The 23,308-nt window shown below is 36.7% G+C and overlaps 1 protein-coding gene across 1 annotated transcript in view; it reads left to right on the forward strand.

The window, feature by feature from the left end:
- Window positions 1–22,944, forward strand: part of PGR (progesterone receptor) — a 41,485-nt gene extending 18,541 nt beyond the window's left edge. The window contains exons 4-8 of the mRNA XM_075727958.1: window positions 7,927–8,229; window positions 9,621–9,765; window positions 13,071–13,201; window positions 18,310–18,467; window positions 20,913–22,944. Coding sequence (XP_075584073.1) covers window positions 7,927–8,229; window positions 9,621–9,765; window positions 13,071–13,201; window positions 18,310–18,467; window positions 20,913–21,068 — 893 coding nt within the window. The 3' untranslated portion in view covers window positions 21,069–22,944. The remainder of the gene's footprint in view (window positions 1–7,926; window positions 8,230–9,620; window positions 9,766–13,070; window positions 13,202–18,309; window positions 18,468–20,912) is intronic.
- The last annotated feature ends 364 nt before the right edge of the window (window positions 22,945–23,308 follow it).

The raw sequence follows: 23,308 nt of genomic DNA on the forward strand, positions 1-23,308 counted from the left end.
CTAATGGAATTTATTTTAGTGCATCAAACATCTCTCTCTCTGCATTTTATGTATTGCTTTTTATCACTGAAGGAAGAACTGGCATTATATAATGTGCATAATTTCATTATCTTGCTCCTCTGTATTCATTCATAAGTTAAAATGGGTATGTAGTTTTCAGACTGACATTTTGATTGCACAGCTGTATGCTTTCAGCTCTTGTAATGTTGTATGGAGTTGGAGTATTCTGCACACAAGGCCATTGCATCATTCTTCCATTTTATACTTTTATTGGTGATATAAATCAGTAATTCCCAACCAGTGAGGAGCTGTTGCTGGGTCTTGGTACTTCATCTTCTGTAAGCAATAGTGCTGCAGCTCCAGGGAACAGCCGGCAGGATGAGAGGAGGGAGAGGCGATGCTGCGGTATGGACTGTGTTCTGTGTTGTACCCCTGAATCATAGAATGCTTTGGGTTGGAAGGGACCTTTAGAGATCATCTAGCCCAGCCCCCCTGCAGTGAGCAGGGACAGCTTTAACCAGATCAGGTTGCTCAGAGCCCCGTCCAACCTCACCTTGAATGTTGCCAGGGATGGGGCCTCCACTACCTCTGTTGGCAACCTGTACCAGTGCTCCACCACCCTCAGTGTAAAAAATTTCTTTCTTATGTCTAGTCTAAATCTATTCTTCTTTAGTTTAAATCCATTATTCCTTGTCCTGTCACAACAGGCCTTATTGAAAAGATTCTCCCCATCTTTCCTGTGGGCCCCCTTTATGTATTGGAAGGTCGCAATAAGGTCTTCTCGCAGCCTTCCCTTCTCCAGGCTGAACAACCCCAACTCTTTCAGCCTGGCCTCATAGGAGAGGTGTTCCAGCCCTCGGATCATTTTGGTGGCCCTCCTCTGGACCCGCTCCAACAGGTCCATGTCCTTCTTGTGCTGAGGGCCCCAGAGCTGGACGCAGCACTGCAGGTGGGGTCTCACCAGAGCAGAGTAGAGGGGCAGAATCACCTCCCTCGACCTGCTGGCCACGCTGCTTTTGATGCAGCCCAGGATATGGTTGGCCTTCTGGGCTGCAAGCACACCTTGTTGGCCCATGTCCAGCTTTTCATCCACCAGTACCCCCAAGTCCTTCTCCACAGGGCTGCTCTCAATCCCTTCATCCCCCAGCCTGTATTGATATCAGGGGTTGCCCCGACCCAGGTGCAGGACCTTGCATTTGGCCTTGTTGAACCTCATGAGGTTCACACAGGCCCACCTCTCCATCTTGTCCAGGTGTCTTTGGATGACATCTTGTCCTTCTGGCGTGTCTTCTCCAAGCTGCGTCACTCTCACCCCACAGCGCTGGAGCTAGAGTAACGAAAGCCACCAATCTAATTGGTGTTACTGTCTCTCCCTCCTTCCTGCACCTTGGTCAGTCAGCACTGCCTCTCAGTAAAAAAACCATGGAGCTGATAAGCATGTTGGTGACACTGGACTGGGGGAAGAGAGACAAAAGGAAGAGAACATATCCTTTGGATCCTTCTCAGAGGGAAATATTGTTTTAGAGCTGGGGTAGGAGTGCGTTAGAGAAACAGTATTACTACAGAGGCAGACTTTTCACCCTGAACCTGAAGGATTGTTTGCCCAGGTGGCAGAAGAGTCCCCCAGGTTTAGTAGGGGAGAAAGCCAAGGAGGCAGTGGTCCAGAGTGGGCTGTAGAAAATATGTGGTAAGAATGGAGACTCAGGAAAGGAGGAGGTGGCAGATACAATGTCTGTCTCATAAAGTCTGGGGCAACTTGTAAGGTTGTCTTGCAAGGTTTGAGCAACTTGATCTATGAAAGGTGTCCCTGCCCATGGCAGGGGGGGTGGACTAGATGATCTTTAAAGGTCCCTTCCAACCCAAACCATTCTGTGATTCTAACTGGTGTAAATTAATGCAGGTAAAATTAATTCCTGGCTGTGAGTTTTGCACAGCCAAGAGTTCGATGATGATCTAACCTGAATTTTCATTTATGATAGCCTGGATAACACCAGTAACTAAACTCCAAGTATTTTAACATCACAAGCAGCACTGTTCCAACAAGGAGAAGAGTGTGTGATGACTCACTAGCATCACGTAGTCCTGCTTTAGCATTGTTTTGCATAGCAATTCTACATGGGAAAAGTATCCAGAAGGCTTGACTTCGTTCTACATTTTGCATACATTTATGGATGCTAGTTTTCCTAGTGTTTTTTAATATATACATTTTGTTCTGGGTGTAGGTACCTAAAACAGAAAAATTTGGGCGCTTTTGCTAGCAATATTTGTGAGACGGTATGTCCTCATTTGTGTGTCCTCATATGAGGATGTTATGTCCTCATACTTGAAACCAAAACCTGAGGATAAAGGTGCTCTGAGTCTTAGTTCTTTACCATCATGTATGAAGAGAGTAAAAACTTCCCCTTTCTCTTTGCATCACCTTTTTTCTCAGCTAGTACTAAGCAAGTGTGAATAGTTTCTTTGTATTTAGAAGTAGGTTGTTCTATCTAGCCAGTTTGTTGTGTCGTTTAGCCCTTTTCTATACATACCTAATAAAAGCTGTCTTCCATTTTTTGAGGAGGTTGTTCCAGTCTAGTTCCTCTAGTTCTCAGAGGGGCATGGGATCTCCTCAGATCTCTGCCCTGATATCCCCACCTACCCCATCTTCTGGAAAGAAGTGATCTGGCATCAAATAGGAAGATGACAACATCAAGGCAATGGAAAAAAGGAAATATCAAATGGAGCCAGGACTGTGGCATCTCTAGTTTTTTTCTTAGCTGCTTCAGGTTGAGTGTAGTATTTTGGGTGCTCTTAGTGATGTCAACAGTTATGGGGGGATTAGGAAGCTAATTTTTCTATGCAGATTGAAATTGAGTGCTTAATACTGAAAGGGGAAGAAAAGACAAATGTAGACAAAAAAAGATGAAAACTAGAGTGAGATTATATTATTTGTAAATGAGGATTTAAAATTCAAACAAGAAAAAGACTCAGGATAGACTGTTTAACCATAATGCTCTTTCTATTGTTACTCTCCTCTCATCTTTCTTACTTTTACTCTTTGACCACTTGTTATACTTCCTTTATTTCCTACCCATGACTTACCATGCTGATAACACAGTATGATTCATATATGGGATACTACTGAACTTAGATGATTTTCCTCAGGATGTAAGTGTCCGTAAGCAAATTTCCAATTTGTGGAAAAAATTACATACTTGGATATATTCTTGAATATCTTTAACAAATCAGAATTGTCAGGACTTCAAATCTTTTTCCTGTGTTTACAGCCTATTACATTTTGAGATTTTTTGTGCATGTTCTGGTTTCTGCCATTCAGAACTTACATAGATATGCTTTTGTTCTTTTGCTGCTGCTATTTAGTTTCTTAATGCTAGCCTTCAGTTACTAAATGCAGACCTCCAACATTGCTTAATCAAGGTGAGAAAGACTAAGATTTTGCAAGATGTTAACTATAAGATTCTAAAGACTCCCATTACAGTAATTAAATTAAACTTACTGCTGGGAGAAGTACACTTATCTTCCACTGAATGTTACTGAGTGGCAACTGTATAGATAGAGAACAATATTATATTACGTTGACAACAGTTCCATTTTCCAACCCTAATTTCAAAGCAATTAAAGGAGCCTGAATTGTTTTAAAATAAATTGTAGTCAGCTGTAAGTAAATTATAGGATAGCAACAAATAGCTTTAGTAACTGATTTCGCTATATGGACTGTTTCTTCTTTCTTAATATATACAAAGAAAGTATCAATGAAAACATATATTTCATAATTCCTTAATTATTATTCTCTGTGGGAGTGTTAATTTTCTTTGAGTTTTATCATCTCATAACTGGACATGTTAATCTATCTCCTTTCTAATCTTCTACCTAGTAGGATAGCAGGTATCTGTGTCAGGACCTGGAATAAACAAATACCCAGCTTTTTTATTTCCTATCAGTGAGTCTAATTTTCCCAGGCTGACTATCACAGATTCCTTGTTCTGCTGTATTGCTAAAGTACCACTTTCTTCATTATTTCAGTCAGCTTTCAGTCCACGTTGCAATGATTACGTGGAGACAAATGTGAATTAATTTTCCAGGTAATGTTTTCTGAGGTAGCATCAAAGGGTTTATTAAAATCAAGATGTATTACTTCTGCTTTGCTGCTTTGTTCCTTTATTTTATATACACCCTCCTAAGGTGTACACAGCTTGTTCTCCTACACAAAACTTAAGAGCATAGTGACCCTAAAGTCAGAGCCTTAGTGTTCTGTCAAGAATAATAAATCATTGACATTTTTCACCTGATTACAGGGTATGGAGAAGGATAGTGAGATGTTAGGCTTCTACTAGAAACCCAGCCATTTTAGTATGAAAAGTCTGCTATCAGTAATGCTTGATTGGCAGTATGGTTCTGTGTACCTAGTTAAAAGAATATTAAAATACAGAATTATGTATGAAGGAGAAAATCATAATGTATTTGATGAAGAGATTAAGTAGATTTTATTTTCTAAATTTCTTTATGTTTTCTAGGTATATGTAGTGTGCAAACACTATAGACACATGCTATTTACAGTAATCAAGGGTAAGGGAACTGTGAGTACTAAGAAACTGCTTGAGTGGTTGGCTATCTTAAAACAAATTAATGAAAATGTTACAAAGAAAAGGTGTGCTGTCTAAATATGCACAGACAGGTTTTAATATTAAGATGAATAGTTGCCAGAGGAGATTAGTATTAGTATAATAATTAGTCCTATAATTAGTATTATAAGACTAAGTGGAGACATTTGTTTATCTTACAGCAGGAAATTGGATATTTTTGTAAGCAGCAATTGAAAAACTAAGCTATTGTCACGTCTTTGTTGTTTTCCATATGTCCTTAAGAGTTTGTATTGATTTGACATGGTCTCTTTGTGGTAGATGGGAAAGTTTACTGTGAGTTATTAGTCGCCTCTCCAATAGATAGGTAACAAGTGGAGTTGCTTTACTGGTGGCTGTTAAGCAACATAATTAGAAATAAACACATAAGCAATTCTGCAAGCCAGCGTGACATTAATTCTGATACATTTAATCACTTGGAAACATGGGTACTTATTAACTCCTAACATTTCCATGTGATAAGCACTCTGTTTAGTTTCTTTCTTTACTTGTTCTCTGAACTGTAAAAGTATCTGAAGCCATTATTTCAGAAAATACCTGAAATCATTATTTATGAACTATCCAGTGCATTGTTCCTTCTGTTTTCCTTCATGCCTAAACAATAGTTAGTGGGGGATTCCCAGCATGTTTAGGACTATGTATAGCTTTGTTAAGATAGAAATTTGCCCTAGATCTCTTGTCATAACATATTGTCTATTCTTTTGCGTTTTTTTTGGTTCAGCTGTAACGTAAGGTGTAAGTTTGTGTTTCGTTCTTTACTAAGGAGTCCCTAATCAGAAATGTTTGTATTCATACCACAAGTGATAAAATGAGCATAAGATTGTTGGGGCACTTGATACTAAGCTAATTAAACTCACAGTTAAGGTAGTGGGAGTATGACCCCTGACTTCACTGGATGATGAGTGTCGCTGAAGAGCCCATCACTCATACTATCAATAAAGTGTGTTTCATGAAATTTTGTTCAGTATACTCCCTTTGAATTTTAAATACTTTTAAAATTTAAATTGAAGTTTTGCACCTTTGTGTACAAGTTACTTCTTTGTATGCATAAACATGCATATTTACTATAGGATAACACAAAATTCTTTTTTTTAAAAAGCAGATTTTGGCTTTTTAGATTGTGTTCTTCTGCTCAATCCTGTCTGGTTCACAAACAAGAGGATTGATTCTGCCTCCAGTTATACCAGTGTACCTCAAGAATAATTAATTTAAGTAATAGAATTTGTTCTGTATACAGTATTTAGAAATAGCATAAGAAATCTTTCCATGTTTGATGTATTAATCTTGCTTGAAGGTATACTACTAATGTACTGATGAATGTTTTGAAAAGGTGAATTTAATTCTCTGAAGTGTGCATCCTAGGTCTTCCAAAATGGAAACACTGGGTTTTCATAAAATTTGCTGTCTTCTATGATAAAAGAGCACCTGAAGAAAATGGAATAGGCATGTTCCTAAGTAAAGCCATTTTTGTCGAACCTTTCTGTTTTAGTGTGTAGTTTGGAAGACAGGGACTTTCCAAGGAAGAAGGTAATAGATGAGTCTGACTATGCTAGCATCTCTTGATTCCTTCCATAAGCAGTTGAGAAAAGATTCAGAGCATGTGCTGAAGTTTAGGTGTGCTTCCCTACTCCAGTGTCCTAGGGCCTCTTTGGTGCCCTGGTTGCATTCTGACAATGCGGCAATATTTAACTAAAATAAAAAGAAGGCAGTAAGAGATGGAGAAGTCTTTTGTCTCCTTCCTTTAGGATGTGATAAGTACCCTTATCTAATCTTTCACTTGTAAATAAGAGTACCATTTTCAAAAGACAATTTGATATACATGTTATAAACTGGACTTTAATTCAACCAAATAGATGCATAATGTTATGCTTCTATTACCTTTCATCTCCTGTACTTACAGAGTGGTTTTTGCATATTGCCATTTTATAATGCAGTTTCTCAGTGGCTCAGCAATTTGATAGGTATGTTTTTTCTTTTCATCCAGTGAAATTTGGTGCATCTATTTTTCTATTATCATTAAAGCATGAAGCACCTCAACAAGTAAAAATATTTATGTGATCTGTGCATTTTCTTGGAGCAGAACCTTCTCCTTATTGTTTTCTTTAAGGTTGAAACATGTAAACTTTTTATTTTTCTTTGTTGGCAGAATCATTTATCCTTTCTTTGCAGTCACACTGCATCTCTCTTACTGTCCCACTGTCATCTAAATCAGACCATAAATACCAGTATCTTTATTGTATTTTTTATTTGTTATGACACCCTTTTTTCACTAAGCAAAACTTGTTTGGCAGAACTGAGGAATTTAATGATCCAACAGGGTTTTCATCACCTTTGAGGGTCCACTTATAGTGCGTGTGTTCCATGCAGCCACCTCTACATGGATTCGCTTTTTTTTTAAAAAATGTGTAATATGGTAAGATGTTACTGAGGGTTTTTGTCTTTCAACCTCTGAAGGTTTGATTTTCTGTGTCTACATGGTGCACCTCCAGATTGTTTCCATGAAAGAAATTTGAAGAGTTGCTACCTAGAGCTCCGTATGTTTGCATAGTTGTACCAGATGTAATATAAGTGCTTATTTTGGGAAGGCAGTTCAACTATTTTTTTTTTTTAGTTAGTGTTCTTCAAACCACTGCAGTATGGAAATAAGAATTGCAAATACTGAGAAAGAAAAATTATTCTCTAGAAAAGGAAGAGTTTTTTAAGTGTTGACATGTGGTTTTACAGTATTTGTTGGCTTTTCACTCATCCCCTGAATTCTGCTTTTCTTTCTGGTAAACAGGAGGAAAATATTACAGTCCAGATCATTACAATAGAATTTAGCCATGAGACTGAAATGCCTTTATGGAACTGGTGGAAAGGAATCTCTGTGTGTAGTAATTAATTACTAGCATTTTTGTTTCTGAATATTAGGGAGAAAAAAGAAACAGTATCCTTAATTAACACTGACTAGAAACTGGATTATAGAGCCAGCTGGCTCAGCTGTCGGCATATGATACAACAGTGGGAACTGAACCAGAAAACACTTCATAAGGTTACTGTAACCTAGAATTCATGGCAATAATTTTAATGGGTGGGTGCCATTCATCTCTTAGTGAAGAGGGAGGGAGAAACTCTTAAGAATTTTCCATGATTATTTCTTAATTATATAAATAGTCAAAAATAGAAAACTTACTCAGAAAAACGTTCTAGTTTCCTTGTATAGATTAAAAGTGTAATCCAGCACTACTGGAAAATATTAATGTTTCTGGTTAATTCTTTTTAACAGATCAACAATTTTCTTTTTCAGGTCGAAAATTTAAAAAGTTTAACAAAATTAAGGTTGTGAGAACATTAGATGTCGCACTCCAGCAGCCAGCAACCCTTCAAGATGAAAGCCAATCTCTAACCCAAAGGCTGTCCTTTTCTCCAAATCAAGAAATACAATTTGTTCCCCCAATGATAAGTGTTCTACGAGGCATTGAGCCAGAAGTTGTCTATGCTGGTTATGACAATACAAAACCCGAAACACCAAGTTCCTTGCTGACCAGTCTAAATCATCTTTGTGAGAGGCAACTTCTTTGTGTAGTCAAGTGGTCTAAATTGCTACCAGGTAACAGCACTTCTTATATGTAGTGAATTCTAGTTAAGTAAATATGTCATAGGACGAGCAGTCAAAAGAGAATATTCTTGTCTGCCTGTTAATTAATTCTTAAGAAACTCTAAAATCATTAACCTTCCACTTCATCAGATAATATATGCACCAATCATATACATTTTAATAGGAGGGCACTTTTAAGGGAATGCATCTAAATATTTAGACTCACTCCAAAAAACAGAAGTCCAGAGAATTCCTGTATGTCATAGTTACAGCAGCCTTTTCACCCTAACCCCTCCTACTCTATTATTAATTCTTTTGGTATGAAAAAATGTTTATATTTCTGCATATTCTTTATTCTTATTAAATTAAATTTTTGAAAGCAACAGAGAAAAATTGTAATAAATAGTACCAGTTAGGACTAAGCAGCTTACAAATAGACTGGTAATGAGAAGTAACTGAATTTATGAAGATCCAAGACTGGGTTCCAAAAAAAATTCATGTTATGTATGTACATGCACTGTATGGTCATAGGGACCTGATCCTGGGATATATAAAAATCAATATATTGACCAGCAAGCCTGGAAATACAGTTTCATGTGAGCTCAGTTTGACACTTCACTGCTGCAGGAAAGGGTAGTCCCTATCGCTCCTCTTCCCCATTGCAGCTTGCGCTTGTCAAACCTCTTTGTTTGAACTGATTCATCTCAGTAAGTGAGATGAAAACAAACCTTTTTTTTTTACCCTCTGGTTTTCTGATGGCTCTATGAGCTGAACCAGTTCACTGAGGGGTGGCTTGAATGCCAGAGCTTGCCTGAAAGAGGTAACGGGACCAGGTAACGAAGAACAGGACTGCTTTCAGTGGCAGGAAGCTGTTAGATTGACTCAGATACTTCATAGAAATCTTTAAAGTTATCGAAGAACAAAAGTTATCAAAGGCAAACACACAACTGAATACTCTTCATTTTAGTTAAATGCAGGAAAGATATTCATATATGGATGTTTGTTGTATTACAACTGTATCTCTTGTTAAGAATACTAAAATCCAGGCTATCTATATTAAATAAGAGTTGGTTATAGTGATCATGTTACAGTCATATTTTTACCAAAGGAAAATGAGATCATTCCTATTTCCTGAGATAGTCACTTCTGACTGCTAAAGTTAATTTTCGTTTGATCATTTCAAAATATTGGATCAAAACAAAAAGGCAAGAGGTTAACTATCAAAAGTGAGATACCCAGTTATTATACAAACTTCACAAACTTCTGAGAGCTACATCCCCAAAAACACTTGTCTTTCTAGGTGTTCTCAGTTTTATAGCTCAAAGTTGTAATCTCTGAACACCTACTCAACTGTTGTCTAAATAAGAATTATAAAATATTTTAACTTTTAATTTAATTTCCAGGATTTCGGAATTTACATATTGATGATCAGATAACCCTCATCCAGTATTCCTGGATGAGTCTAATGGTTTTTGCAATGGGATGGAGATCATACAAACATGTCAGTGGTCAGATGTTATATTTTGCACCAGATCTGATTCTAAATGAGTAAGTAGACTCTGCTGTTGCATAATATGAATGACACTTTGAACTGACTTATGTCAATGAGAATGTGACTTCATTTAAGCCAAGATTTCATTCATTACTTGTTCTGTTTCAAAATTAACAGCAGAGGAAAGTCCTCTGATCATATTAAAGTTCAGTAACTTTGGGAAGGGTTTTGTGGGAAGCCCAAATATTCTGTTGACATGGCCAAACAAATGAGTTCAAATAATATTTTAGTTATCTAAGAGAAAAATCATAAAAAAAGAATGATGCTGTCAGAAGATTTACCTGAATTCATCTGAATAAGACATGAGTTAATGTTTAATAAATGGAACTAAGCAGGATTTTCTTTGATCATTGTTGTTTGGGTAGGTTTTGCAAATAGTTTGTATATAGTCTAAAATGCTCAGTTTTGACACTTACTGATAAAACTCTGCTTTCTAAAGTGCATTTATTGTTAGAAAACTGTAATAATTTAGCAAGAAGGAATTTTAATATCAAGGATAAAATATGTGAGACTGCTCTTTTCTGGTTGGAGGGGGAGGATTGTTAGCTTTGGTTTTCCTTCACTATGCTGATGAATTCAGATAATCTTCATTTCAGTCTTTGTGAGTTTTTCAGTTCTACAAATTAAGATTACCAGAGATGTAGTTTTAGATACTTTGGTTATAATACATGGGAGGGAACAGTAAAACATAATTTAATCTCCCTATTTATTTTTCCTTGATACATTTTTCTTAGTTATTTTTTCTCAAAATCCTAAAAGAACTACTATGAAGTGAGATGAAAGTTAAACAGGTTTTCTTGTAAGACATGTCTGTTGAAGGATTAAGCGGTGGATTTGCAGAAGATCGAGGCACCTGAATTTAAAATCTACAGACATGCATGTTCTTGCCAGTGAAGTTCTTTATAGAAAATATTCAGTGGATCTGGCCCTGTAGCTCCCAACCTTTTTTCTTCCAGATGACTGTAAATCACTGTGAGCTTATAGAACAATGAATTCTTTCCTCTCCCATGTGTATTAATTATGCTGTACAAATTGAAATACTTTGGAGGGATGAAATAGAGAGAACGTCCGACTGTATTCTGTCTCAGCATATATCTCATGGTTACATTCAGAAGAAACACAGAGTGAGATGGCTTTAGGCAGTAATGTTATGTCTTGGGGTATTACCCTGTATGTGGAACACTGCTGCCACCTTGTGAAGAAGCCTTTCTTCAAGAATAGGGTTGAGATTTATGAACCGTGATTATAATCCCTCAGGGACAGCTTCTTGTTTGCAGCTCAAGTCCATCTACATTGAGAAAGAGGTGGACTGACAACATACCCTTCTCTTAGTTGTAGAACATCTCATCGGGGTCATATTAGGAACATTATAAACAAAGACATGAAAAGTAACTGGCACACTAAATCATAGCTGCAACTGTTTATTGGGAAATAAGTTAGCTTTTAGATCAGTAAAATGTAAGCAACTTCCTTGTCTACAATGATGCCTCAGATTGTACTTTCATGATCACTTTAAGCAAAGGTAAGTGCTGAACACAGCCAAAAAAAGCCAACTCCACCTGCCTTCCTGCCCTGGTCATGCAACCCCATGATTTCACTTAAACTGGATCAAACACTATCTGGCTGCACTGTCAAACAGATAAGGAAATGATATGCTTGAGAAATACCCCAGAAAAAGCCATTAATTAGCAGATGGAGGTCATCCCTGGTCTGACTCACCACGTGGACATGCAGGCACTGATGCCAGAATAGCAGGAGTGCGCACCTAGGGGAGGGAAGAGATAATGGAAATTCCTTCTACAGGGAAAACACACACTTGAGTTGTTTCAAAATGACCATGAAACCACAATCCAAAGACAGTTTCACAGCCAACCTGTCATTTCATGAACTGAGTTGTAGTGCTCCTTGGGAATGATTTATTTGGTAGCATCAATTTCAGACCAATAAAGCCAGAAGTGTTAATTTGACAATGGTTTCATGAATTATTATCAAAACCCTACAAGGATTTAGTGTTACTTACATTTTGCAGTGTCTGAAAACATGACTAAGGACAGCATTTAAACATACCCTGAAAGCTGCTGTCACCCTTCATAGATACCACTTAGGAATAGAGACTACCAGAGAAGAATAGGAAGGGATATTTAAAGTAGCTATAGAAGTAACCCATCCTTTCAGATCTAACAGATAAATTTCTGTGTTTAAGTCACTTAAGAGCTGGTGCAAGATACCAGATGTTGAACAAAGCTGAAATAATTTTCATTTAAGGTAAAAGTAAAACTTTAAATAACAGAAGAAAAAAACTCAGTGCATTGAGAGAATTATTTTATTCACGGAAAATATCTTCTGTTTTCATTGCTGACGGTACTGTCTGCAGTCAGGTTGGAATGCTGATCTGAAACTTCGTAAGGGGGACAGGCAAAATTTAATCTTGTCGTTCTACCTAATTCATCTGGATTGGGATGCAGCTTTGTAAAATTAGCCTATGTTACTGGATCTTCAGGTTAACGTACAGTGAATTCAGTTTAGTTTACAAACTTTGAAATGCTATTGTTGCAGTAATTTCAGTTGAAAACTGCCTTCTCAATAAATATATGCAATAAAATATACTCAGTATACCAAAATCTCAAAAAGAAAAGTAAGATTTAAGTGCTAGAAAAAATGGAACAGTTTTATATATTTCCTTGTGTGATTTGTCCTACTTCTGGAGGAGTTTAACTAAGGCTGTATCAATGTCTAAGTTAATTAAAAAAATTATATCATTGCTGTTAGCAGTACAATGTTAGATTTGCAACAAAGTATTTTGCTGCAGACATTTTTGCAAAACCTAAGAATAAGTTTTCTATAAACTTTCAGGTTTATCTTCAATTTTATGCTTTGAAATCTTTTCAGAGACTGTAAAAGTCTATCAACCTCTAAAAGAAAAAGAATGTACTTCAAATTAATTATTAGGGTGTTTCCAGTTAATAAAAACCTCCTTCTTTGGTGGTTAGCATTCAGCTTTGATAGTCTCCAAGGTTCTTTTTCTGGGCAGGAGTAACAGATTAAACATGCAAAATAATAGCACATTCATTATGATTAAAAAACTAGTGTAGGTACAAAAAAGTCAGAAAATTTTTTATAATTTATAAACTCTTTATAATTATATAAACGTCTTGTTTAAATTTATAACCTCTTTCTTCAATTTCTGTAATGTGGTAATTAAACTGATAACAAGACACTTCCTTCAAGCAGTTAGTACTGGAGATGTTCCTTTTCTTTATTTTCATGTTTTTTAATTTTTTTTACCTTTTCTGGGTGTAAGACAGAGGATGAAAGAATCATCGTTCTATTCCCTGTGTCTATCCATGTGGCAGCTTCCACAGGAATTTGTCAGACTTCAAGTTAGCCAAGAGGAGTTCCTATGTATGAAAGCACTGTTACTTCTCAACACAAGTAGGTTCTTTAATTTCTTTGTAACATATCGCTAGTAAAAGAGTCTTGAACCATGTTGTTTAACCTGACAGTTGCTAAGCTATCTGACTTAAAAAATTGAAAGTTCTTTAGGGGGAATGTTAGTATTCCAAGACTAAAAATATTTTTTCTAGTGTTTATAAGGAATAAATAATTTGTGATTCAGTGTTGGGTTTATTCTGTGTAAAGGCATTGGGAAAATGTTGGATCCCTTTTGATATATAACTATACTGTATTACACATTTTCAAATCAAATGTGCAGTATTTCTGCCTGGAAGCTCTTCAGCTTAAATGACTCTACACAGATTAAAAAAACCTTACAAGCATTAGAAATATATTTAAAAATATTTAATAAATTGTCAGGACTGAGGGCTTTATCTTGGCCAAGAACTTAAAGCATGCTTACTCAAAAGAATTAGGGAGGTGGACATGGCAAAAAATACTAAACATTTATTCAACTTTTTATAGTTATAAACAGGTCAAGTTTAGCACAGATATAAACAAATGGAAATGTTTTTCTTTGGTTTGTTTCTCTAGAACAAATCTGTGGTCACTTTTGATCAAACACATCTTTTAAAGAATCAGCATACGGCTGCGTTCCACTTTAAATGGGAAATGTGGTAGTTGATGAAGTTATCTTCCAAACCCTTTTCTAAAATACTAAAGTGTACATCTGCTGAGGCTGTAGTTGTTAGTTATGAATCCACAAATAGTAAGTTTTAATATGGTACAGGTGCTATTAGAAATGAGAATAAGCACCTCTGAGAAATGTAATTGGAAGAGCGTTGAAGTTTGTTTCTCTACACACTTATGGAGTTGGAGGAGAGATGTGCAAATCCTGCATAACCTGCTTGGTGGTTGTACAAAGATTCAGTAAAAGATAAGGAACTAAAATTTATTCCCTCTTAAGCTGTACTTAGCTGGTATTTGCATAAGCTCATGCTTAAAAAAACCCTTGGTCTCAGCAGAGCATAAACAGTAAAGATTAAATTTAGCTCATATGAACATAAAAATTACTAAAATAATAGCAAAATACCATACACTCTGCTAAAGCAATAAAAGTAATGTGGACAAAAATCCCTCTCTGATATAACCCCAGTTGTTTTGTTGCAATTTGAATATGTTCCTATTTTAAATGTTTTCCACTTTGTTTTCATCACAAAATGAACTCCCTTGTCTATCTGAACCTTAGAGGGAAGTTTTAAATTTCGGTGTAACTTAGATACATTTGTGATATTCCAGCTCTCCATTTCTGTCCCATGAAGTTCAAATCAAATTCAAAAAATGATTGCAATGGTCCAATCCCTCTCATTTACAAGTGCATTAGTTAAACAGTATTCATTAAGCTACCATTCTTTATCAACTGCATTGCCCTCAGAAACTAATTTTTAAGATGATACATTTATATATATGCAAGAAATGAGTTTAAAAAAAAAAAAAAGAAAATATTCTTACCTGTGCTGATGAGTTTTGCTTTTTGTTCTCTCCTGCACTTATTGTCTTATAGGAAAAAACAATTTGTCAGATCTTTGGGAAAAGGAACACACCTAACCGTTGTTGCTGAGACATTTAGTAAACGTTTGGTACTGTATAAATATAATTCCACAAAACTCTTTTCAAAAAAACATATAACCTCATTGTTGCTATAAAGTGTTTTTTAAGACTACTTTTATTTTCATCATGGTATTCATCTTAATCCTCTTCAAATGTGAAAGTATGGCCATTTCAAGCTTTCATATACTAACAGTAAATCAAGTCTGAACTTTTAGTCTCTCATTCTGTCTTCTGTTTGATTTATTATTTAGATGAACTGGTTTTTACTTTTTATATAATTTGGAAGAAACAGTAACTTGTATTAAACATAATTAAATGTCAGTCTCGATACATTTCTGATTCTGAATGGAAACCTCAGCCTAATTTTTAGCGTATTTTTGGTTTTGCAGTTTTTCCATTGAGTTTGCTGTGACTTAGAAGTTTTCTTTGTATTGTACTTGTGACAGTTTTAAAGCTGTCTTGAAAGCAGAATTAGTCTTTGCAAAAAGTGGGCCAACATTTTTATTTTCTGTAATTGTTTCCATTTTACAGGTCCTTATTTACTGTATGTAATATGCTGTGTTGTAGTAGTGCCCCAACAATTCTAAATAGGGCTCCATCTTGCAGAGGCCACATACGTCTAGGAACTAATACTATGAATAGCTTGGAAAGACTATGATTTAAGAAAGTAGAGCTATGCCAAAAAAGGGAGAAGTAAGCATCTAGGAAGTTCAGTTTTAGCTCTTAACACTTTTCCAGACTGTTAATTTAGAGGAATTGCAAAATCTTGTTGCGTAAGATTTTGGCTGGGTTCTTGCCACTGAATAAAAGCATCCGTATTCTTTACCTGTGTTCAGGAGGAAGGAGCGTTTGAGCTACGTGTGTTTAAATTGCCTTTGTGCATGTAAGACATTGTAATTCTTGACTCAGATAAATAGCTTAGTGGAACTTTTCGTGATTAGGCAGGAATGTAATTGTGCTTTTGCAGAATTCTGGGAAAGAGGCCATGCATTGATGGAAGAGATCTTTTAACTTAATTCACAAGGGAAACGTAAGGATTTAACTGCTGTTTTAGAGACGTAAGTCAAGGAAAGCATCCACCTAACCCTAAATTCCTTCAAAATGTCACTTTATATGAAAAAGATATTAGTGTCTGTAATTCTGCTGTTAGACATACCCAGAACCATCCAGGCTTTGAAAATTAAGCTATTCTTTTTCTATGACATAACATTTCGCCACTGTGAGTATTCCTGCCTATATTACTCCTAAGCACATTGCATTCTCCACAAAACAGAACTCTTCCCTTCCATTCAGACCTTTGACACAAATGTGACAGGCACACTTTCAGATACTTCCTTTGTGTGTCTGGACTTGACAGGCCATACTAAGGTTCAGACCAAAGGTTCACCTCGTCCAGCATTTCATGTCCATGAGCTGCCAGAAGAAATCTAACATGGCATCCCTAAAAGCTGGATGATTATTAGATATGGTGTTATAAATCTACTTTTTGTGGAAGCAGTCACAATTTCTGTTCTCTATTTTCATTTTTGTTTGAATTCTGTTTTAGTTAGGAGTCAGACCCTGACTTCCATAGCTATCTCAGTGCTTAGACACTTGTCTTTAAAGTAAACTTGCTATTTTCTGTATGTGTGTGTCTCCCTCCTTCCCCCAGACATTCACTTGTCTGAGGAGACACAGAGCAAGAGACATCCGTGGCAAACTGGATCATTTCCTCTCTTGGATGGTCTCCTACGAAATAGGAGACTTCTGCTTAACTCAAGTAGAGTAGAGATTTGAACTTCTGTCTCTGGGCTGGAGGTGAGGGACACTTGATTTTAATCTGTTTGCTTGAAGCGTCTCCTTCCCCCTTACTTTCTTCTGAGGAACCAGGCATGACTTAAGCAACTGAGTTCAGAACAGGGTTTATGATTTCCAGATGGAGGGCAGTGCTTCCCTCAGTGCAGGGTTTGCTACCTAATTCTCTTTCAGGGAATGGGTCCAACCCCTGTGCAGCCATCTGCTTTTTTGGTGGCTTCTGTTTTAAGTATTCCATTCTTAGATGTCTAACAATACAGTGCATTGTACAGAGAGTCAGCACACACATATATTTATGCTTTAATTCCAGAAAGTGACAAATCACCTGGAAGTTAGGTGTTACAGTGTTGAATAAGTCAATGTCATTATGAACCAAGCTTCAATTTTTTTTTTTTTAAGAGATGCAAATGAAATCTGTTGTGGCCTGATACTAGTCATAGTCTGATACCAGACTGAAGATGTACTAGATACCTAGATAACTAGCATGTGATTTATTTAACTATGTGAGCTAGTCCCCATGACATTCTTTTAGAGTCCGTGGGGAAAAATAAGCATCTCTACAGCATAATTCATCGCTTTCTAAAGCTACTTCTAAGCCAGTGAACATGCCTTGTGCCCAAGACTTGCCTCATTTTTCCCACTAAAACTACAGCAAGCTGTGGTAACTAGCCCAGATGGAGATGCCTATACTGTAAAATGTCTGAAGTTTGGTGACGTGAATCCTTCCCCTCATGCTTGCTGTCAGAATATGAAATGTTAAATGTGACGTTGCAGTGTGAAATGTCATTGGAAAAAGAGAGAAAGGAAAGGGGAAGAAATTTATCAGTTCTTTCAAAACCAGTATGTTTGAAACAAGACCGTGTTTTAATGTATGATCATTATACATTAAACGAAGCGAGGATTTAGATTTGATTGCCAGATGGGAATATTTTTCCAAGTTTCATTTCTTCAAGTTTTCAAGTACATTTCTTAGTTGCCTTTGACAACATAAATTGTAAGACTGGTATATTACAGTGCCATATCAAGGAAAGTAGAGTCTAGAGCTCATGCCTGTTTCCTTACAATGCTACCAACACTTGCCATCAGTGATCAAGTATGGTCTTACCACTAGCAGTCACTAACAGGTTCATTTCTCAATGTTCCCTTCGTGTCCTCATTTTCGTCCTTATGGCTGACCATTAAGAGAAGAGTTCAACCATTTGCTCCTCCTTGCTAATTTCTCTAAAAGCTGTTCACATTTATGACTCTGCATCTATTCTGTTAAGTGAGAGAGGTCCAAATAGGAGGCCTGAGCCCTGGATGCTTTGCTGTCTATGCTACTTATGAGCTGTTAGTTCATTCCTTGACTCCATGTTGAGGTACTCCAGCTAGAGCTTGCTAACGTAAGTCTGCTATGAAGAGGGCTGACCGTCAGCAGTGTAAACATGAGCCAGTCTATAACATTTTTCTTCAAGGACAGGCCTGGTTGTTGTGGCCATCTTCTTTTCAGCAGACAGGTGTAGCTGAAGCTTAAGGCTCTTTCTAGACATTAGCAGTTAGCACAATTGACTGACTGTTGCTGGTACATCCTTTTAACTAATTGTATCACTGTTTGTGGAGTAACTGTTGGATGGGAAGAAGTACCTGGCATATAATAATGAATTGCACTGCACAGCGTGAAATACTATAAATTGTTCCTATACTTTAAATTTCTTTCATTGCCTTCAGAATAAATTGCAACACAAGTGTTACTGTCTTTTTAGTTCCTTTGGAAGGTCTAAGAAGTCAAAGCCAATTTGATGAGATGAGAACGAGTTACATTAGAGAACTGGTGAAGGCAATTGGTTTGCGCCAGAAAGGCGTTGTGGCCAACTCACAACGTTTCTATCAACTTACCAAACTGATGGATTCCATGCATGATGTAAGTCTACTTGTTAATGTGTTTTGCTTTTTATGTAAGAAGGAACTAGTATTTCTTAAAAAATAATTTTATGGAAAGTGGCTAGTCAGCATTTCTAAATAACAAAAGAAAAACCCCTACATTTTTGCTTTAGTGTGTATATTTGTGTGAATGGATAGATATATATTCAGCATCAATATATATTGTATATATATTATATGGTATACAAGATTTAAGTATTTGAGAAACATGCATTTGAATGCTACCATTTTGTATCATTATTTCTGTAACATAACTAGCACAGTTATGGTTTTTGGTAGGGGGCGGCGTGTGTGTGTGTGTGTGTATACATGTTCACAAAGATATTTAAATAATGCAAAGAATAGGCAATTCACGTTGCAAAATCAGGCTACTAAGAATTAGAGAAAGACAACCAAGATTGGTTTTGCAACCTTAGTTCAACTACTTTTATGTCTGTATTCTATGCCATTTTTTCAGTAGCTGTCTATATTTGGGAATTGAGTAATCTTTGAGAACTCTAGTGGTAATATCAGAGATTTGTAAGTATCTTAAAAGATGCAGCTGAAGCCTTTCCACATCTCTGAGAATCCAGCATGTATCCTATTGGCTTAACATCCATTAAAACCGAGGAATGACATTTTGTATAAACCTTTGTCCACATGAATATTGTTTTGTAATGGCTTGTGTAGCTCCACAAGAGAGGCAAAAACCAGAAGTACAGGGCCATTTCTGACGGTTTTAGCAAGTGCTGGGGAAGTGGCACTAAGATAGTTTAGGAAGAGTGCTTTTGAGTTCAGTGCTGGTTGTGAGGAGCTCACAAGGAGTTCAGGGAAGGATGTGATCTTTGCATGTTTGTATTCTTCTGCACTCAGCAAATCTGCGTTTTATTTTAATTGTTCATGAATGGATTCTCTTATTCATGTAAAACCTTTCATTGTCACTAATTCCCCCTTCTGACAGGGAAAATAAGAAACCCCTTTGAGGATCCCATTTATGGGAGTTAAGAGAGGTAACAATATTGATTATTATGTGGTTCACCAGGTGGTCTGGAGTCTTTGGATCATGGTCTGGAGTCTTTTGATCCACTGCACAAACATCTCCATCAGTTTCTGCTATCCATAGAACTCACATTCACCATTTATCTATTACATCATCTTAGATACCAGCAAAAGGAGAATGAGACAAGTACAAAAGCATCCTTACAGGTGAAGGTAGACAATAGAAAATTCTGAAGGGAGGATATGGAGCTTAACTTTAAGTATTTACTGGTAGTCAGACTGCAGTCATCACTGTCAGTGATAAACCCTTCCATGGAGTTCAGTCAGTCACCTTTCACTTGCAAAAACAAGTCCTGGCCAGTATAATACTCACGGCAGCCCTGTGCTCAAGGAACCTGTTTGGCTCAGTCTTGCTTGGGATAAAAGGTCTTCCTGCCTTACCTGTAGTAATAATTGGCAATCTGAGTGTCACAGCTTCCAGAGGAAAACTCTTTTGAGTGCTGGGCTGTAGAGTCAATCTCTTAATTTCAAATACTTAAGTAAAATAGCCTTACTGGAAGTGAGTGAGGCTTGCTGCAAAATACCCAGCAAAGTGATGGTCAGGGTAGTGTTTGGTCCATAGAGTATCTTTGTTCAAGTCCCTATTTCAGCTCAGGCTGATAAAAGTGATGGGAGATGCAAGGAAAAGATAATCAAACTGGAGAGACTGTGTGTTACTAAAGCCTAGAGTAGCAGAAATAGTACAATGTTTGATAACATAAACGTCACGAGTCTAGTCTGCCCTTGATTGGTTTAGGTGGGCTTGGTAGTGTAGGTTAATGGTTGGACTGGATGATCTTAAAGGTCTTTTCCAACCTAGACGATTCTATGATTCTATGAGTCTTAAAGAAAAACTATACAATTGGAACTTCTCAGAAAAGATAGAAGAGGTGAAGTAGTCACATATATTGAGCAGTTGCTTTCAAGGGACGAGGACCTATGGAGTTTAGTGTTTGCGGCATACCCAGATATGATCATAACCAGAACCGTGGAAAAGCTCACAAGGAAATAGTGAATGCTGTCCCTCAGAGCAGTGTTTGAATGGCATATAGTAAAGAAGGCGTGGAGGCACGTGTTGAACATGAGGATAAAATGAAAGATTGAATACTTGTTTAGTAATTGCCATTGTTCATGGTGCATGCCATAAGTGAGGATGATAACACTTTATAATATTAGTGAGGCACTGTTTTTATATGACATACCATTTAGCTAGATTTACGACTTTTTGCCATGGGAGGATATCTTAATAGGGAATGACAAGTACCCACATTATTGATTCAAGGAATGACAGAGGAAGGTATATGATGATGTCAGTTGATGGTTGTATGAGATAAGTGATTGACAGCATGTTTATCTGGCTGCATTACTGTTAGCCTGATTTATCATGTTTGTATTTTATTAAATCCAGCTAGTGAAACAGCTCCATCTCTTCTGTCTGAACACATTTCTCCAGTCCCGTGCACTGAGTGTTGAATTCCCCGAGATGATGTCAGAGGTCATTGCTGCCCAGCTACCCAAGATTCTGGCAGGGATGGTGAAACCTCTTCTCTTTCACAAAAAGTGAAATGTCTTTTCTCTTGTCATAGAGATGATTTCTGGGTCATTTTTTGTTTGTTTATTTTGGTCAAGATTTTGCAATGTCAGGACTTCAGTATATTTGTCATACTTACCCTGCCTACTGCTTTATACTTGTAACATACACAAGCCATTTAAGCTTGGTGTACATATCGTGAGTGCCTGATTCCTTAACTGCAAAAATCACAACAGTCATAAGAAATGTTTTGTAAACTTGGCTAGGTTGCTTTTTAGACATGCATAAGAATGACAATGAATAGAGTTTTCAGATTTCTAAGAACAGTTATCTTATACATTTTTCTTACATATTACACGCTCTCAAATTTCTGATATGACATGGTGTAAACTTTTTACTTTAGTACATTGTGTGCATGGGTACATGTGGGCATGTGCATAATACCAGATTTTTGAGGAATTAAAATAAATATTGCCCACATTTTCTCACAGATATTTCACTTTTTATTCACTAATCTGCCTCACAGAAATATGCTTTCAAAGTCAGCTGTCCAGGATTAAGTAGGCGTCACTGCAATACCTTCATGAGTAACTAAAGTGCTAGCCACAAAATATACATTCATATTCGTGTCTGTGCTCAATACTGCATTGAAACTCCGAGTTCTGCATACTGAACTGTACCGCACCATTCAGTGCAGCTCTCCTTCAAAAATTGGAAAGCTTAGGAAAATTTCAGTGGGTATTACACCAGAAGTAATATGTATGCAAACCCACTCAGCTTTGGTTTTTGTTATTTTCCTTAAAAGTTCAGCACTTACAAAGCTAAATCACTTAGCTATAATCTTAAATTCATCAACTTTAAAATTCTGTATTTCAGAAGCTTAAAGTAGAGATGTTTTCACTGACTACAACTCTTAATAATCTTAATGTTTTGAATTCCAATGCTGAATACTCAAACAGCCATTAACATCAAATTATGGTGAGATTAAATGCGAAAAGAAATGGAAAATATGACTGCAAACATTTTGATACACATAAGACTCATTTCAGTACTATTTAGTGGAGCTACATATTTTATATTTTAAGGGCATGCCATTATAATTGGGGTAACTGTAAAAGAGGAATTGGACTAAATTAGCTTTATACATTCAAGAAGAATGTAATGTTTTACCATGGAAATGAAATGTTCGACTGAAAAATTATAATGTGGTGGTGGTTGTTCCTTTGATATGGATGTGAAGCAACTCATGCATTTAAGGCAGTAAATTGCTGATATATTCAAACAACAGAGAAACAGATAAAGCCCAAGAAGAATTTATGAGACTATTAAAATACGACAAATTTTGCCAGTCACTAAAAATGATACTCCAATTCTCTAACAGTGTAGGAAATGGTGCGTCCTACTTGGGTATATGGTGGCCATACGCTTTTGCTCTTCCCTGTTATATGTTGGATGCATCTGTCGTGTGATGGCATACTGTTGATGGTGTGTAGCTTGGTCTGTATCCTTGTCACATGAACAAAGGCTCGCTGGACATAATTTCAGTATCCCTGATTAAATCAGGGTGCCCCTCATTAAAAGTATCAATGATGTTACTTGTTCATAAAAATTACCTCCCGATTCTTGAAAAAAATGTGGACAACTAACAACTAAAGGGAGATGTAAAGGTATCCTTACAATTTCCTAAAGCCAATCAAGAAGAAGCTACATTACGACTGGGGGGATAAAGACGTTTTTGAGATTCCCACATAGTAGTACAAAACCCACTAGAGTTGGTGCAAAGATGAGGCCCTGGATAAAATGGTATAAGCAGACTTTTGTGTTAGTTGACTAGGTTTGTCATTTCTAACTGCCCAGAGACAAGCAATTTCTCTCATATTCAATACAGTCTGACTTTTAACTGTGATCCTTAAAGCAATTATGTTTTAATAAATAACGCAAAATTCTTTATTTCTACATGTTGAAGTTTTTTCTTTATTTTTCTTTGTATTTGCGTTCAGTAATTATGGAGCTTAGTAAAAAAGTCCATTTCAACCATTCCACTTGTGTGCAACAACAATATTTTCATGCATTCTTTGAGAATTTAAGCATTGCCACATGATTTACCATTGAATAAACAGACTGTCTGTGTTACTGTTTAGATTAAACTGTTAACAGGAACTTCCCACACTAAAAATTGTTCCTTGACACCCTAATTCTGAAACTGGAACACAGAGCAGGCAGTATGCTTGCCTTGGGAATGCCCCAGATCAGCCTACATCTGCCTTTTACTC

Source organism: Pelecanus crispus, chromosome 1 (assembly GCF_030463565.1).
Source record: "Pelecanus crispus isolate bPelCri1 chromosome 1, bPelCri1.pri, whole genome shotgun sequence".
Taxonomy (NCBI): Eukaryota; Metazoa; Chordata; class Aves; order Pelecaniformes; family Pelecanidae; genus Pelecanus; species Pelecanus crispus.